The sequence below is a fragment of the Microplitis mediator genome, chromosome 4 (genome assembly GCF_029852145.1).
Source record: "Microplitis mediator isolate UGA2020A chromosome 4, iyMicMedi2.1, whole genome shotgun sequence".
In the NCBI taxonomy this organism is placed as follows: Eukaryota; Metazoa; Arthropoda; class Insecta; order Hymenoptera; family Braconidae; genus Microplitis; species Microplitis mediator.
This window is the reverse complement of record NC_079972.1, coordinates 12,432,669-12,451,915: the sequence shown is the minus strand read 5'-3', so window position 1 is coordinate 12,451,915 and position 19,247 is coordinate 12,432,669. Positions and strand designations below refer to the sequence as shown.

The 19,247-nt window shown below is 27.3% G+C and overlaps 2 protein-coding genes and 2 long non-coding RNA genes across 5 annotated transcripts; 3 read left to right on the top strand and 1 right to left on the bottom strand.

Annotated features, from left to right (window-relative positions):
- The first annotated feature begins 1,742 nt into the window (after nucleotides 1-1,742).
- Nucleotides 1,743-7,161, top strand: LOC130667011 (uncharacterized). 2 transcript variants are annotated; one of them, XR_008989783.1, is made up of 6 exons: nucleotides 1,743-2,555; nucleotides 3,787-3,944; nucleotides 4,281-4,371; nucleotides 4,705-4,884; nucleotides 4,955-5,110; nucleotides 6,698-7,161. It is a non-coding gene; the product is annotated as an uncharacterized LOC130667011 (long non-coding RNA). The 2 variants fall into 2 exon arrangements; XR_008989782.1 differs by lacking the exon at nucleotides 6,698-7,161 and having other exon boundaries at nucleotides 1,746-2,555; nucleotides 4,955-5,319.
- Nucleotides 4,732-6,881, bottom strand: LOC130667012 (uncharacterized). The gene is made up of 4 exons (XR_008989784.1): nucleotides 6,799-6,881; nucleotides 5,301-5,413; nucleotides 4,953-4,998; nucleotides 4,732-4,861 (listed from the first exon to the last, which is right to left on the bottom strand). It is a non-coding gene; the product is annotated as an uncharacterized LOC130667012 (long non-coding RNA).
- Nucleotides 7,162-9,197: 2,036 nt separating the features above from the next.
- On the top strand, nucleotides 9,198-9,990 carry LOC130667010 (bis(5'-nucleosyl)-tetraphosphatase [asymmetrical]). Its single transcript, XM_057468379.1, has 2 exons — nucleotides 9,198-9,563; nucleotides 9,630-9,990. Exons 1-2 carry the CDS (start codon nucleotides 9,455-9,457, stop codon nucleotides 9,944-9,946), a joined length of 426 nt encoding a protein of 141 aa, XP_057324362.1. The 5' UTR covers nucleotides 9,198-9,454; the 3' UTR covers nucleotides 9,947-9,990.
- A 1,018-nt stretch (nucleotides 9,991-11,008) lies between these two features.
- On the top strand, nucleotides 11,009-19,238 carry LOC130667008 (ubiquitin-conjugating enzyme E2 R2). The gene is made up of 5 exons (XM_057468377.1): nucleotides 11,009-11,668; nucleotides 16,049-16,135; nucleotides 18,196-18,293; nucleotides 18,370-18,504; nucleotides 18,913-19,238. The coding sequence occupies exons 1-5, from the start codon at nucleotides 11,492-11,494 to the stop codon at nucleotides 19,133-19,135; spliced, it is 720 nt and encodes a 239-aa protein (XP_057324360.1). The 5' UTR covers nucleotides 11,009-11,491; the 3' UTR covers nucleotides 19,136-19,238.
- The last annotated feature ends 9 nt before the right edge of the window (nucleotides 19,239-19,247 follow it).

Sequence of the window (19,247 nt, the reverse complement as noted above, 5' to 3'; positions counted from 1 at the left end):
AAAAATGATCTTGAAGTTGGCAGAAAATTGGCAATTTTCAAATTTTTTTTTCCTACCGATTAATTACAAAAAAAAACTAAAAATATGCACATGTAGAAAATTAAAAAAACTATAGGTGCAATTTTTTTAAATATTTTTTTTTTAAGAATTCAAAAATTATTAGACGTTGGCCAAATACGATCCTGAAGTCAGCAGACAATTAAAAATTTTTAGGTTTTTTTTTACGATTCTGCAGTTAGCAGACAATTAAAAATTTTTTGATTTTTTTTTAATAATTAAATTTAAAGAAAAAAAAAAACTAAAAATATGCACGTGTAGAAAATTTTAAAGACTACAAGTGCAATTTTTTTAAATATTTTTTTTTTTATTATTTCTCGCTTAAAAAATAATCCAAAATTTATTAGACGTCGGCTGACTTCAGTATCATTTTTTTTTAACAATTAAATTTGAAGAAAAAAAAATATTAAAAATATGCACATGTAGAAAATTTAAAAGACTACAAGTGCAATTTTTTAAAATAATTTTTTTTTTATAATTTATCATTCCTAAAAAAGTCCAAATATTGTTAGACGTCGGCTAACTTCAGTATTATGGCCAAATTCAGTATCATTAAAAAATTTCTATTATCAAACTAATAAAAAAAAAAAAGTTAATTTAAAAAAAATAAAAACATACCTCTAAATAAATTTATCCACTTTAATCAGGCAATGAAACATCAAACCTCCGATCTAAATAAAAAAAAAAATCTTAATAAATAAATAAATATCTGAACAATGAAATTTTAATTAAATGTTGATAAAATCGTATGAGCAGTAAATTTACCACGTAAATTGTATTTTAATTGAATAGCAATTTCGTTTCCGTTTTTACTTCTCTTTCTAATTCTCACAATATCTCTCTCTCACTTGAACATTTGTCTTTCTAACGTCAGTATAAACTATTATTTTTTCTTTCCGCGAGCCGCGAGTAACTTAATTATTCTCTGTATGTAAGAAGTATGTAAATAAATTAACACGCGTAACAACAATAAACACCGTGTCCCTTTATATTACACCGTATTTTTTTTTTTTTTTTCCATTTCATTCATTAGAAAGGCGACTGAGTACAGCGATCGCGCCTGTACATAAATACGTGTTGCACTGCACAATTACAATATCTTGTCATTTGTTGAGCACGTGCATCAAATAAAACGTACATCAATGTATATGTCAATAGATAAATACATTTATAAATAATAATAATAACAGTATAATTATATATTTTTATTATAAATGGAAAAAATATAATGAATCATCTTGTATAGATAGAGATGTGTTTTTTTTATTTCGACAATTCCTCATTTTTAAATCTCAACAGTTTATATATTTATAGTTGTTATCTGTATTTTATCATTACTACAATTGTCTGATTTCTTATCTGTTTGTCTTTTATTTCGTGACTTTAGTTAGTTGGAATATATAAATACAAATGTACATCATAAGTAAATAACAATTTTGCTCACCAATTTCTATGATAATGGAATAAAAAATAGTGTAATATAATCGTAAAAATACCACTGAGTGCCAGTCAATTTATTTTACCAAAAATTTATATTAATACTTATAAATTTATTTATTTAAATTTATCTAAATTAATGTAAAGAGAGTGAGAGTACGAAGAAAATGATAAATACGTAATTTAAATTTTTTCAAATTTCGCGCGCTTATTTCGAGTAATTTTAATTTCATTTAAATTTTGTAAAAATTTGACTAAAATAAAATAGAGAGAGTGAGAGTACAAAATAAATAATTTTGTTTTTCAAATTTCGCGCGCTTATTCCGAGTAATTTGAATTTAATTCAAATTTTATTAACATTTAACTAAAATGAAATAATTCAAGTGAGAGAACAAGAAACAAAAGTGAAAAATAATTATTTTCAAATTTCGCGCGCTTATTTCGGGAGATTTAAATTTTATTTTTAAACTTTCAAATTATATTTACCCTGAAGTTTAAATGTAACTTTAATAGACACGCAATAATACTTGTACACTGAATTTTATTACTTGAAGCTCTTATTTTTACCCTTTATTTTATTTATTACCCAAATTTTATGGGAGTATAAATTTAAAACACAGTAATTTATCACACCTTGAAAATTAACTTTAAACAAAATTTATCTGCTTTAAATTATCAATGGGTAGTTAAATAAATTTTTTATAAGAGTGTGCACGTGGTTTAATTATTTTCACGGTTTATAACAATAAAACGATGTACCCGACCCGAGAGCTTGCTGCTCACTGACAGTTTCTGCTCCGTAGTTTTGTGGACTCCGCGCCCCACTACTTTTTATCACTCCCACCCTTAGATAAGACTTTTTCCCAGCAGGAAGATACTCATATTTATATATATACATATTTATAAATATTATTTGATATTTATGGTGTAAATTATTATAAATTAATAATCTGTCGTTGTCTTCACATTATTGTTTCATTACCACTAGGTTATGTTTTACACTAATGACAAGATGACATTACTACTGGATTATTTAATTACCTGTGAAGTTAACGACCGAAGTAAAAAATTTTAAATGGTTGTAAAAATTATGATACTGAAGTTAGCCGACGTCTAATAATTTTTTGTGTTTTTTTTTAAACGATAAATTTAAAGAAAAAAATATTTCAAAAAATTGCACCTATAGCTTCGTAAATTTACTATGACACTGAAGTATGATCTTGAAGTTAACCAACAATTAAAAATTTTTGAATTTATTTTCCAGCGAATCAATTACAAAAAATAATAAAACAAAAAATTGCACATGTAGAAAATTAAAAAAGCTACAAGTGAAATTTTTTAAAATACTTTTTTTTTTAGAATTTATCGTTTTGAATAAATTTCAAAAATTATTAGACGTCGGCTAACTTCAGTATCATCACTGAAGTTGGCATGATACTGAAGTTAGCTGACGTCTAATAATTTTTGGATTTTATTTTAGACGGTAAATTATAACAAAAAACAAATTTGAAAAAATTGCACCTGTAGTTTTTTATATTCTCTACAAGTATGAGTGTGAATGTAGCAGATATCAGACAAATTTGAAATTATAAATAAATAGAGTAAATAATTTTGAAAAAAATATTTATAAAAACTGCACTTATTAATTTTTTAATTTTTAAATGTAATTTTATTAATTATTTACTCTATTTATTTATAATTTTAAATTTGTCTGATGTCCGCTATATTCACACTCATCTACAAGTGCATGTTTTTAGTTTTTATTTTTTTGTAATTGATTTGTTGAAAAAAAAATCCGACAATTACTAATTGTCTGCTGACTTCAGGATCACAAGTTGGCCGACGTCTAATAATTTTTAGATTTTTTTTAAATCGACAAATCATTAAAAAAAATATTCAAAAAAATTGCACTTATAGTTTTTTGAATTTTCTACATGTGCATATTTTTTTTTGTTTTTTGTAATCGACTTAAGAATAAAAATCAAAAAGTTGCTGATTGTCTAACTTCAGGATCATAATTTTACTACTTGTCATATTTTTATTTTTTTTTTTTTAAATTAAATTTGAAAACAAAATTCGAAAATTGTTAACTGCCCGCTAACTTCAGGATGATACTGAAGTTGGCCGATGTCAAATAATTTTTGGATTTTTTTTCAAAACAACAAATTACAAAAAAAAAATATTAAAAAAAATGCACTTGTAGTTTTTGTAATTTTCTATATGTGCATATTTTTAGTTTTTTTTTTTTTCTTGTAAAAAATTTTTTAATTTTCAATTGTCTGTCAACTTTAGAAATTAAATTCGTAATTATGGAATAGTTCAAATGAATTTACTTATTTTAAATATTTAAATTACGAAGATTTTAAAAAATTGAATAATTAATTAGACACAATCTGCCAGCGAACGTTGAAGAAAACTGCAAAGATTTTTTAAATAATTAAATACTAGAGGTAAAATATAAATATATATTTGAAATTGAATACGTAAATTTTCTATTGATATTTATTACTTATTCAAATATTTAAACATAAAATAAGTTATTATCAGCACAATTATCATTTGCATGAATTTTATAAGGATGACAGTTCTTATCGATTTATATAAATTATAAATATTTCCACAGGAAGTCTGCTTATTAACATAAATGACCGGGTCAAAAGTTCACCATTACAATTTTAAATAGTTAATGACTCAAAAGTTTACAAGCTTATAAAAATATATCAAACATAAAATAAAATTTAAAAATATTATTCAAGTTTATTTTTAAAAATTTATTTTCTTTGCAGGTACAGTGAAAGGATAAATATTAAATCCCAGAATTTGAATCAGCTCTCGCTGAAACTCCACGAAAATTTCATTGTTTACTAAAGTACACGGGTATGAAAAATAACAGACTTTATTTTTTAAATCCTACGTGAAAATATTTACAATTATTTAATTATTCTTTTAAAACTGTAATGTTTACATCCTTCAGTTTTCTTAGTCGTGATGTTGTACATTATTATAATTAAAATTATTTTACAAAAAGAAAATGAAAATATTTTGTTAATGCGAAGCATAAAAAATTCATACTGTTTTATGCAGAGTGAGTTTTTTTAGTTTATTAAAAAAAAAAAAAAAAAATCGTATGTGAACGAAGTCATCGTTCAAGGAGATTACAAGCTCAGATTTTCATGTGCATTTATATTTTTTTTTGTCTCTGTAATAAAGCTCTTTTAAAATCCAAAGCTGACAGACGAATTCACAAGTTCCATATATGAATACGACGTTAGTATACCAGTGATGTAAATTTAATGCACCTTCTATACCGCTTTCAATGAGTTTTCTTGCGATTTTTATCGCAAAATTGCGACTTGAAGGGACCAGCCTGTTGGAGAAGAAAAACCGAAGGTAAAAGAGAAAGATAAATAATGAGAAAAAAAAAATATACAAAAAGATAAAAGTAAATGTTTTTTTACAGCGATCCGCATATAAAAGACTTTGTGATATCATCGGGCTTTTCATCTGAAAAAAATTACATTTTTTTTTACAAACAATTAAAAATTATTTTAAATATTTAATTAAACCCAATCAATAATTAGCGAGATTCCGCTTGATTACCATTTAATTTTACTGGGTAAGTTATAATAAAAATAAAATCCGCGATGAGAAAAAAGAGTTGAAATAAATTAAACTCAAATAGTGAGATATGTGAGTACATATAATCATGGTATGATGTACGAGCTCTTTTCCAATTTTCGACAAATACACTCGAGGATCCTAATGTAACATGCATATTCACATAGCTCTAGGCACTTATTACTTACCTTTTGCTATACAGTTTCCACATACATTTCGTCTAGTTGCTTTGTACATCTCATCTCCACATTAAGGGTACTCAGTAACGTGCCAGCTAAATTGTTGCCTTCATCTTATAAATCTAAGCAGTAAATAACAAAAATTATCATAATTTATAAAGGATACAATCCAGTCTCTAACCGATTAAAAATATTAATTTATACATCGATTTATATATACATTTATATACACTGTAAAAAATTGTGTGTGAATATGGCAGACATCAGACAAATTTAAAATTATAAGTAATTAAAAAAATAATATTTGAAAAAAATGCACTTATTAATTTCAAAATTTCCTAAGTGCGCATTTTTTTTAAATTTTATTTTATTAATTATTTACTCTGTTTATTTATAATTTTAAATCTGTTTGATGTCTGCTACATTCCGATCATAAATAATTTCGCTGTAAAAATGGACCCGGAGAACTTTACACGACCGTGTAGTGTGAAATAACGGTGTAAATTTTCCATCGGTGTAATTTTAACACAGTGTAATCTACTTTTTTACACCATTCCCTTACTCGTAATTTTGATTAATGAGCAACAAACAATCATTTAATATTTTTAACTTCTTAATCAATGACTACACTAATTTTATTTAGATATTAAATAATATTTTGGACATTTAAATATTTTTATGACTAATTTTACCGTCGAATCGCGTTATAAGTCCGCCTACAGGGGTGTAGGGGAATATAATTCTAAGAATTCCTGTACCCCCACTTCTGCTCAGCAGTCGAACGTCGTACCTCACACTTCCCCTACTTTGCAAGCGTGTGAGTGTGTACATGATTATTTTTGTAGTCATAGAGGGGGAATGTCTTCCAAGAAATTTAAGTCGGCGGACTTATAACGCGATTCGACTGTACATGTTTGGCGGTGTGAAAATTTTAAATTCACACCACCTAAATTTAACACCGAATTTCGTGTAATTTTCACACCAAAATTTTTACACCGAGACATTTACACTACACCGAGTCCAAAAATTTTTTTACAGTGTATAGAAAAAATGTCTCTTACAAAAACAATATTTTCTTTTTAATCATTAAAAATTATTAATTTCATATTTAAGAATAATTTTTTTGACAGAAGAAAATCGAAATTTATTCACACTCTCACTTTAAAAAAATGCACACAGAAAAAAAGAATTTCTTGGCGCCAGAAATATTTTACATCATGAATTTAAGACAAAAATTTTCTTAGGAGATCAGATATTTCGGGCTGAGCGAAATTTCTTTAATTATAAAAATTATTTTTTAATGAAATCTTCAAATTATTGCACTAAAAGTAAAAATTAAAAATTTCCAGTATCACAATTTTTTGTAAGAAAAAAATACAATTTCTAAAAGTTTTTTTTTATTGCAGTGCACGTCACAAGTACAAAATTTTTAATTGATGATGATAGTAATTGAAAAAATATATAATCAGTAAGAAAATAAATAATTATCTGTGATCAATAACTTTACAAGTAAAAAACACAGAAAGAGAGAACTGGGAGTCGGGTAATTTATTTTACTGACAACAATTAATTTTAAAATAATGAAGTACAGTACAGATGATAGATTAAAATAATCGACAAGTTAACAAGTAGTAGAATAATGTTAAGACTTTTCTTAGAAAGTTCAACAGCCGCAAAATAATATCTTTTAAAATAAATACTCAATCTTTATCTTCAACAAACAATATAATTTATTTTATTATTTTTTATTATTAGATTTCTATTTATAACTCAGTAAAATATTATTTTATGTCCTATGAAATAATTAAATTTCTTAATTGAATAAATTTATACTTTTCGATACCCGTACTTATAACTAATCGATTTTATTATTCGCAACGTAGAAAAAAAGCAGTAAAATAAAATTTACATTTAAATAAATGAAAATAAATGACATTTATATTTAATGCTATCAAAAATACATTATTGACTTTTAATATTTTATTATTAATAATAATAAATATATAATAAATATACAAGCTAGTAAACAATTCTTATCATCAATACATTACGATAAGTTGAATATATATATATGAATATATATGTGAATAGGTATATTGTTATTTTCCAAAGAAGGCATAAAAAGAAAATGGTAATAGTTGTATCAGCTCGTAAACCTGGAATCGTAACTTTATCAATGGTTGTTATCAGTTTCAAACCACGACTATTTTGTATCAGTGTAATAGTACAGTAGATAGTTGTGGTCGTGGTGAAACTATTACATTATAACACCAAAAACCATTACTTTGGCTAAAATACGTGGGCAAGGAGAACTGGAAAATGAAGATATGATGAGCGTAGGATGCAATAATAATTATTCCTCAAGTACTTCTTAATGTACATGGAATTAAGTGCATAACTACTGTAGTTTATTACATATGATATCGTTAAACATATATATGACTAACATATATTTTATTTATTATAATAGTAATAATAATTCATTTATGAATAGTTAACTGGGATATAGAATTATTATTACTCTTTTTATTTTATTTTTATTTTCACAACATTTTTATGGATAGATGCTGGTGACCTGAATATTAATTGGATATTATTGATAACGATACCTGGTTGTCGACTAATGAATCCCCGGGAGAGATAAGCGAAAAAATGATTTATCAAATTAAAAAATTTACCGGGAATTATAAAATTGAACTGTGGAAATAATAGAATTTTCGAGGGGTGATTTTTATTTTTTTTCTACTCGTGGAGGATGCGGTATTTTTGATTAACAAAGATAATTACTGATAATTATAAAAATTTGATTTTTATTATTTTTATATTTAGACGTTTCTATAAATGGACGGAAATGAGCACGCGGTTACCAACGACAGTAAAGTAATGGTTAGTGCTATTGGTTTTATTGGCTGAAGGTCTGCTGATCGCAAATATGACTTTTTATTTGGTTTCGTGTTTGTCGACTGCTTCCATTTCACAGTTTTAGAAACGTCGAATATGCCCTGATAGCCAAGTTGCCCGCAACTTGTCGACAATCTACTGCCGCAACCTGTCGCCAAGTTGGCCGCAAAAGTCAGCATTTCCATAAGTTGACGGCAGCTTTCCGAACAACTTGTCGACAACTTTCAGCTTGTGTAACTGTTGCCGACAACTTGGCTACAAGTTGCTCAGAAACTTGGTGACAGGTTGCGGCAGTAGATTGTCGCCAAGCTGCTGAGCAACTTGCAGCCAAGTTGTCGGCAACAGTTACACAAGCTGAAAGTTGTCGACAACTTGTCGTCAAGTTGGTCGCTACTCAGGTACTTCAACTTTCTGATCAGAAACTCTGGCTATCAGGGCGCATTCAGTAATTTGTTTAAATATTAGTAACTTAATGATTCTGTGTGATTTTGCAATCAGTAGTGAGCTGATAAAAATAAATGACTTGGGAGATACTGTAACTTTTCTGGAGCCGCAAAATTTTTGAAATCTTTGATGAATTAAATTTTTCTAGTTGTTTTCAACCTTTTCAATAGAGTAAAGTTCATTTAAAAACAATCTTCATGTAAAAAATTTTTTTTCAGATTTGAATCTTCAGAGGGCCAGTTTCGTGTTGTGAGCTGCTGTGAGATGCTGCTCGTTTTCCAAAAAAATACACAGAAGCGCGAGACTTCCGGCCTTTGCTGAAAAACAAACCTGAAAATATTTCCTCTTGGAGTTTATATTAGAATTTTTTCTTTGAATTTTCATATTTTGAGTAGTAATTGAGAAAATTTCAAACCGCGTCAACCAGCACTTTTAAATTTCCCGCGTAATGAGTTTTCGCGCTCAGCGCTCTTTGCAAATAAAGAAGGAACTAGCTCTGACATCTTCCATTTCGAAGTTATTATTTTTCCATCGAGAATACAAGAATAGAGACGTCACTATTTTCCATGTTTGTTTGTTTATTTATGAATAACCTTAGAGTCTAAAGTTCGAAATTTTTTTAACAGAAAAATTAATTGCAACTAAAAAATTATTCAAATGAACTAAACAAATAATTTTTTATATATTTTTATTTCGATTAATTAATTAGATTTTTTTTTATATTCTATTTAAAGCGAAGCCACACAAAAGTTTAATTTAATTAGCATTAACGTCACTATATAAATTATCATTTTCTAAAAAACAAAATTAGAACTACAATGGGCACTCGAGCATGTGGTTTTGTTATTTTCCGCCGTTTCCGAGGACCCGTCGAGTATTTATTAATGCAGGCTTCATATGAACATCACCACTGGACTCCCCCAAAAGGTGATTATAAACTTTTCAATATCATTAACACACAAATTTAAAATAATAATTATTTTTAAAATTTAGGCCACGTCGATCCAGGAGAAGACGACATGCAAACCGCTCTGCGGGAGACTGAAGAAGAGGCTGGTTTCAAACAGGAAGATTTAAAAATTTTCCCAGATGCTAAGCAGGAATTAATCTACAACGTCAAAGGAAAACCAAAGACTGTCATCTACTGGCTGGCAGAACTCATCAAAGAGACCCGCGACGTTAAAATGTCCAATGAACATCAAGCTTTTGCCTGGCTAACTATCGAAGATGCTTGCAAACGTGCTGATTATCAAGAAATGCAACAAGCGTTACGATCATTTGATAAATATATTAATGAAAATCTTTTGTAATTAATATTCCATTAAATAAAATTTAATTTTCCTATTAAAAAAAACCAGGGGATTGCATGAGAACCCATAGGAATCTATATAGAAATGTATGAATTTATGTAAGAATCCACAGGAATTAATATAGAATTTTATGGATTTATATAAGAATTCATGGAGGAAGTCATGAGTATCTGGATTTTCATATGGGAAATTCACAAAGGGAACTGTTGGTACCTGGATTTTCATGTAGGAACTTGATATAGGAAACTGGGTACTTGGATTTCCATAGAGGAACTTGGTATAGAAATCTATGGGTACCTGGATTCTTATGTAGAAAACTTACATAGGAAACTGGATACCTGAATTTCCATGTAGAAAATCCACATAGAAAACTGTGGATATCTGGATTTCCATATAAGAACTTGACATAGGAAACTGTGGGTACCTGGATTCTCATGTAGAAAATTCACATAGGAAACTGGGTACGTGGATTTCCATATAAGAACTCGGCATAGGAAACTGTGGGTACCTGAATTCCGATATAGAAAATCCACATAAGAAATTGTGGGCATCTGGATTTCCATATAAGTACTTGACATAGGAAACTGTGGATACCTGGATTCTCATGTAGGAATTTGGACACATGGATTTCTTTATGGGAAATTCAAATAGGAATCTGAGTTTCTATAGAATCCGGGATATGTGAATTTCTATGTCTAACGTCTATTAATTCACACATATGAATGAGTGTGAATATATCAGACATGAAAAATTTTATAAATTTTAAATAACTAAATAAATGAATGAAAATAACGCATTTTTAAATTTCTACTCCATTTACATTTTATTTATCTCTTCAAAAATTTAAAAAATTCCCACCTGTCAATTACATTCACACTCATGCATATCAATAAAAGAACAGATTAATATTCCTATAAGAAACCATATGGATTTCTTTGATCCGTTTAAAAGTCGGTCATTTATTCAATTCAAATATTCCCGCCATCGCCTTGCGCGGTAGCCCCCGATTTACGGGGTTGCGCGCGCATTTAAATTCCTTCTTCCTGCGCATAAAAAAAAAGGTAGTCGTGCGTCAGCTGTTTCTTGGAGCTGGTGCTGGTGTTTCATATCTACATATCGCAAGTGATTGTGCATAGCGTCGTCTCGCGTGGGGTATTTTATAAACTAAACTCTTACTCATTTATTTTAATTCCTTTGTTTGACTCGTGCTTTGTGATATTTAAATTTTTTTTTATAAATCCTCACTACAAACTCAGTCTAGTAGAGTAGAAAACCACCAACGGGATCATAAATTTCCGTCATTGCGCAAAAGCATCACAGCAGCATATTCGACGTGTGTTTTATGTACTCGTGAACGTTGACGAGGATAAAGAAAAAAAGTTAATACACAACCGTTGTACTGAGCGTCAATTGCACAAGAAGTCTGTCCGCAAGTGATATTTCATTTTCTTCAGTGCTTTTGTTTTAGAATTTTTTTGTTTCGCCGTTTATTTATTTATTGACTGGTTTAAATCAGACCAGGGTAGATTTATTTACCGTTTATTAATGATGGCCCAGCCAACGAGCAGCGCTTTGCGAGCACTTGCTTTGGAGTACAAAAGCCTTCAAGAAGAGCCAGTCGAGGGTTTTCGTGTTAAACTCGTTAACGAGGACAACATGTTCGAGTGGGAAGTCGCAATATTTGGACCTCCTGATACTCTCTATCAAGGTGGATACTTCAAGGTTTGTCTCATGTTATTATTTATTATTTTTACCGTAATCTTCTTGTCCTCAGATGATTTTTTTTTTATTTTCTACTATAATTCATAATTTAAAAACGAGTGTGAATGTGGCAGACATCCCTTATTAAAGGAAACGTTTAAAACGATTAGGAAAAAAAATTTTGAATACTTGTTAATGCTTTTGAATACTTTAATTACTTTTAATGGCCCTTCTTATGGGCATTTAATACTGCAAATCGTTTCTTTTAATTAGGGATCAGACAAATTTAAAATAAATGCGAAAATAATTAATAAGAAAAAACGAAGGCACTTATTAATTTCAAAATTTTTTAAACGCGCATTTTTTTTTAATTTTATTTATAATTTTAAATTTGTCTGACGTCTGCTGCATTCACACTCACAATTTAAAAACACGATACTGAAGTTAGCCGACGTCTAATAGTTTTCGGATTTTTTTAAAACCATAAATTTAAAAAAAAAATATTTTAAAAAATTGCACATATAGTTTTTTAAATTTTCTACATGTGCATATTTTTATATTTTATATTTATGCCATTGATTTGTTGGAACAAAAATCCGAAAATTGTCACCTGTCTGTTAACTTGATCATTTTTAAAATTTTTCAAACTTTGAACGATTTGTTTGAATGAAAATTTATATTTTATGAGTTACGTCAAAAAAAAAATAATTTATACTTTTGTCGAGTCCAACCTTGACCACTAATTTATTTGCAGTACTAATTCAACAAAATCTTTTAAATCTCAATCCACGCAATTACTATTTTTATTTATTACGTAAATAAAATATCGTACGATTGTCATGTAATTGATAAATTATTTTTAAAACTAACGAAGCTTTGTCTTCATTAGACTTAAATCCAACAGAAATATAAAAGCTGCGGTAAATTTTATCGAACATGCAGCAAATTTAAAAAAATTAAGTCCGTCAGCGTATTGTCCATTGTCGGTATTAATTTTGTATGAGTAATTACAGCTGTAATTAATTTCAGTGAGTAAGAAAAAAAAATTTTAATTAAAAAGTAAAGCGGGCATTTGAATTGAGGAATAAATTGTACGGAAGTCTTACAAAATCCCTGGAAAAGGAAATTTAAAATCCATTTCCTTGATTACCAATAAAATCAATGGTTTCACTTAACTGCAGCACGAATATAAATTATATTAAATACCAAAATACTGTTTCAGAAAAAAGTAATCAATAAATTAAATGAGTCAATGCTTAATGATCAATGATAAGTTTCAGCCAAGCAAACAGACTTCCCGCTATTTTTATCTACTGCGGCATGCGCATCAGTTTTTTTGTCAACTTAAATTTTATCGCATTACATTTTAATAAATTAAAATTTTTTTCTCGTATCCATGATAGTTAATTTCAAAAACGAATCACAGTTTCTGGGATAAAATTTATGATGAATGTAAAGTTAGCAGACCATTGTCAATTTTTTAAATGTTATAATAAATGAATAAAATGTAAGCAGAGTAAAAATGAAAAAATGCATTTTTCTGTAAATGCAAAATCCGTCCGCGCATTTTTTTTTTATTTCATTATTTTAAAATTATAAATTTTCTTATGTCTGCTACATTCACACTCATAATTTATGATATTAGTTAGCCGAGGTCTCATAATTTTTGGTTTTTTTTTTTCAAAATGAATTTTTAAAAATTGCACTGAGAGTTTTTGTAATTTTCTACTTGTGCATTTTTTTTTGTTCTGGAATGATTTGTTAAAAAAAACAATCGTCAATTGTCTGCTAACTTCAGTATCATAAATAAGCCCACGTATTATTGAATTTTCTTAAAATGATGAATTAAAAAAAAAAATTTAATAAAATTGCACTTAAAGTTTTTGTAATTTTCTATATGTGAACTTTTTCTTTCTTAAATGATTTGTTAAAAAAAAAATTCAATTGTCAATCGTCTGTTAACTTCAGGATCATTAAAACTTTATTATTATTTAATGTTAATTGTTAATTTTTTTTCAACGTATCGTCGGTTTCCCGACTTTATCAAGAACTCGAAAGACTTTTGCCATTAACTTAATTAATAAAAATTTAATTGCTATATTAAATTATACTAATCAAAATCCCATAGATAATTATGAGTGTGAATGTACCAGATATCAGACAATTTTAAACTTATTAATAACTAGAGTAAATAATTAAAAAAATAATATTTCGAAAAAATGCACTTATTAATTTTTAAATTTTTTCAATGCGCATTTTTTAAAAATTTAATTTTATTAATTATTTACTCTATTTATTTATAGTTTTAAATTTGTCTGATGTCTGGTACATTCAAACTTCTAGATAATTTAATAAAACATAAATTACCTCAATTATTGAACAGTAATTGTCAAGAATTGTGAATATATAATTAAGACAATAACTTTACCCCATCTTTTCTCAGACACAAACATTATTATCAATACTACTGATTAGTAAAATAATTAAAATTTTAATTAATAATGAAATCTTCCTCTCAAACACTAAAATAATATGAGTAGCGACCAAAAAACTCTGATTCGTTTATTTAATTTTTCAAAATATTTTTATATATTTATTGTTGCTCCAAAAAAAACGAACAATTAATTAATTAATTAATTAGAAACAATGGACAAGTTGAATGAGTGCGATGAGTAACAAGAAAATTAAACAAAAAGTAATTTAATCCAGCACTTTCTAAACCACTTTCTGCATGGGTAATTTTTAAAATGATATATTTTATATAATATATAATATAAGTGCATCTTAAATATTACTTTATATATTATTGAATTTTTTTATTATATTATTCTACGGTTAATTCTTCTTTACTAATTTTTTTTCAATGTTGCATTAATTGTATTATTATATTTTATATTATATATCATATATTAAATATGTATTATAAAATAAAACAGCTTTCCTCTTTTAGTTTTACTTGTCCTTTCACCGAGCACCAGATGTGCTCAAACGTTAGTCAACTAGGAAAGGGAGAGAGAGAGGGAGAGACAGAAAGAGAAAGAGAGAAAGTTTAATGCACAATATTTATAAATATATTTTAAAAAAAAAAATTTTTATTTATATTTATATATATTTTCCTCGAGCGTTATTGCATTAAAAAAAAACTATCGATTGAGTTTAAAATAATAATCAACTGGAATCGCTTTGTAGTTGATATGATGTAGATATAAAAAAAAATGTCGATAATCCATTGGTATAACTAAAACATGTCGTCATAATATTCATTATTAAAAGGTATTGCGTATGTACGTAACACTTTTTATTTATTTAAATTGTTTATGTTTGATTAATTTATTTATTTATTATATTTATCAAACTTGTCATATATATTTATTTAAATAATTAATTAATTAATACAAACGCGTATTCATTTATATTTTAATCCGTGTAATATTTTTTTAATTATTTATTATTATTATTATTATATTTATTTTATCGTGGATAAATAAATATATCAGAGTACAAAGTAAAATTACATTAAAAAAAAAAAAATTGTCTGTAGATTTAAAGTTTTGAATGCTGCACTTTATAAGATGTTGTAATATTTGAATACTGGGGAAAATAAAAAGTAGGTTAATTCTAGACTCTAGACTCAAGAGTCTAGAGAATGTCCCAAAGGATGGCCGGGATATTTGGGCCATGAGCAGGTCACCGATCAATATGGCAATGCTGTTCCGGTTGACGATGCCGCGTGGTATTAACTCATAAAAAATATATAAATACATACATATGTATATACATTTGTATGTATTTTAATTAAATATTAATTATTTGGAATTAATTGATTATAACTATAAATTTTAATTATCAATCATTGCGAGCTTATTAAATATTTTGATGGTTACATGACTAAATATCACATGATATTATGACTATGATATTCAGTCGTGACATCATTTTGATTCTCGCAATATAAATGTTTACAAAAATAAAATGAAGAAATTTTATTTACAATTTACTGGGAATCGGGTTGGAATTAAATATAAATATTCGATTTGAATTTCCGAATTATTCGTCAATTTTTAACTTCAAATCAATAAAATTCTGATCAACTTTCAAATATTCAATTTTTATTTAATGGAGAGCCAAAATTTTTTTTTTCGTAAATTCGTGTCTGAGCTCTGCTTACTTCTGACAAAAATTTGAATTAATGATAAAAAACTATTACAATTTTAAGTCTAAAAATAAAAGTTTTGAATTATTCGTAAATTTTCAAATAATTTCGAAAGTTTCGAATTATTTGATTTGTATTTCAAAATTATTTTTATTTCATACTCAATATCAGTAATTATGTCTTAACAATAAAATAAATATTTAATGATGACAATAATTAATCTTACGATAAAATAATTTACTTTTCAGGCACATATGAAATTCCCGCCGGATTATCCATACAGCCCACCGAGTATTCGTTTTATGACAAGAGTCTGGCATCCAAATGTGTATGAGGTGAGTGAACATGAGAATTATCGATTCATACCTGTTAGTACCATAGGCTTTTTTTTTCTCTTTAAAATCTTTTTTTCCCTTTTCCTTTTTATTTTTTTAATTTTACATTATTCAACCCCCGCGTTTTTTTTCGTGCTTTCACATACTTCACTCCCTAACACATCCCTTATACTAAATCACCGCCATAAATATATATATATATATATAAATTACAAATCATTATTTAAAAAATTTATAACAATTGCTCACAAAAACAGTCAATTTTTTTTCCTAAGTATATTTAAATATTTAATAAATATACAAGTCAATAAATTTATTTGTATTTCCGGTATTTAAAATTTCAATGACTAAATCTATTAATTTTTTTTTTATTGTTCAAGACAATTGAAAAATTATTAATACAATAATTATTATTATCGTAATTAAGTAAAGATAATTAAAGAGAGTTTGTCTAGTCAGTAATAACATATAAGAGAGAAATCAAAAGAGAATGCGCGTAGATTGCGTGCCAAGTTGAAGGCTTTTTAGAAATGAGACGAAGACTGATGTAAAAGAAAAAAAAACTTGGCAATTTGCCATCCTGTATATATTCTACCTCAATCTCTCTATATATATACCTATATATATGTACATTATATTTTTTATTTGTCCCTGAGAACAAAGGTCCGACGACTACGTCAACTGCGTGACGAGATCACTTAAAAAACTTTTTAAATTTTCCTCAGATGCGCGCGCTTTTTTTTAAATTAACAGTTAGTCTTAAATAATAATAATTGCTAATATTATTACATATGATATCATAGTTTAATGGGATTATACTATAAGCAGAGTGCAATGTAATGTAATATAAGATTTATTTCGAGTCAGATTAAATCGTGAATGAGAGCTTGGGTACACCTTGGCCTACTTAACTTGCATCAGTCGAGGATGCAGCAACCACTAGAGTGTATACACTGTAGAGTTTTGCATTATCGAATTAAAATACATATATATATTTATATATTAATTTTACACAAACTTTTTTCTTTGATTATCAATTTATCTCTATTGCGTTTCATTTTTTTCATTCAAGATTTATCCGTTATCAGACAAGTTTTTTATTTTACTGTAGAGTTAAAGTTCTTGATAATTTATTTATTTATTTATTTACTTATAACGCATTTCTGCAATTTACTGTATAATATAAAATTTTAATTAGATTATTTGATACACAAGTAGATGCTTACAAAGATAAAAATTTAATTTTAACGAGCAACCTGCAGTCACTACGTGACTGTCCAAATATCTCTAGTAAATTTATAAAATACGCAGAAAAAAATGATTTCTTGCCGCGAAAAATTTTAATTTGCACCAAGAAATTTTATGCATTATCAATTAAATACAAAAATTGTCTTGGGGCGAGAAAAGATTTTTTTGGTCAGAAATAATTCCTTGCACCAAGTAATTTTTTCTAGTTCTAAATAAATTTTTGTTTTCAATTCACAATGCAAAAAATTTATTGGGGTGAGTAAAAATTTTCTTTAAGCGAGTAAAGATTTTTTGTGTCAATGAATCCTTTTTTTTTCTGCGCATACTTTTTTGGCTTTGAGAAGCTTCCTAAAACTAAAAGGGAGTATAAAAATTTGTCATTTTGGAATAAGTAACGCGGTATAAATAATATTGCTATATATTCAGTGACATTCAGTCATATTTAGTGACAGAATAATTAAAGTATTAATTTATTTAAAGAAAATAAATACGATCGTCTTTTTTCTCGCGTAATTTAAATGTAATTCGAATGATATAGATAAATCTATTTATCTCAATACTTAGCGATTAAAAAGAGTTTAAAGTATGAAAAGGCACAAATTCAAGTCAAGACCTATCTAATGATACCAATTTCAATAACATTAACTTATTCTATCATATAGATATGGCGGGAACAAAATTTTCCTTATTCTCTTAATAATATTTAAATAAATCATATGTTGACTTTTTGAATTCCTCCATTTTACCGCCATTTAAAATAAATGTATCATTTTATTATTTAGATTTTAATAAATATTTAAAATTTTTTATAGAATGGAGATCTGTGTATTTCAATTTTACATCCACCGGTTGATGATCCACAAAGCGGAGAATTGCCCTGCGAGAGGTGGAATCCAACTCAGAATGTCAGGTAATTATTTACAAAAGAGGTCAATGATTTAAATAAATATTTTTTCTTACAATGTAACTTTATTTTTCTTTGCTAGGACTATTTTACTGTCAGTGATATCATTATTGAATGAACCCAACACATACAGTCCAGCAAATGTTGATGCCTCAGTAATGTACAGACGTTGGCGTGATTCCAAGGGTCGGGACAAAGAATATGAAAATATTATCAGGTAATTATTGTCTGTAAAATAAAAAACACGTCATCATTTCACATTATCATCATATTTTTATTCCAAACGCATGTTGACATATATCTATATATTTAAATTTAAAAATTGCGATATTGCCGGATACTGACAACTAAACGCACGTCTTGTATCTCAAACTCTTTCTTTTTCTTTTATTTTACTGCTGTAATTGTGATGTTATTATTTATAAATTAAGTGTGTTGTTGTCATATAAGTGATATTAATTTATGATTCATTAAATACTACAATATCATTTATTTGTCACATGGGAAATAGAGAAGGGGAGGGAGAGACGGGCTGAGTAAAAGGCTAAATGTTACTTAGGGGAAAATTTATTATAGTGATAATTAAGTTTAATGAATTAATTGTTAATTATTTATTAAATTATAGGAAACAAGCTCAAGCAGCTAAAGTGGAGGCGGAAAAAGAAGGTATTGTAGTACCACTGACACTTGAAGATTATTGTATAAAAACACGTGCGAGGCCAGCCGAGCAGCCGCTAGATATGACAGACTTTTATGACGACGAGTACGAGTTAGACGACGACGACGACGAGGATCACAGCGCCAGCGAATACGGCGACGGGGACGACAGCGGCAACGGCGAGTCGTGATCAATTTTATAAATTATTTTAATTAAAAACTATTACATTAATATTATTATTATTAATGATAATAATAACACTATAAACCATTATTATTATTAGATTATTGTATGGATCGATT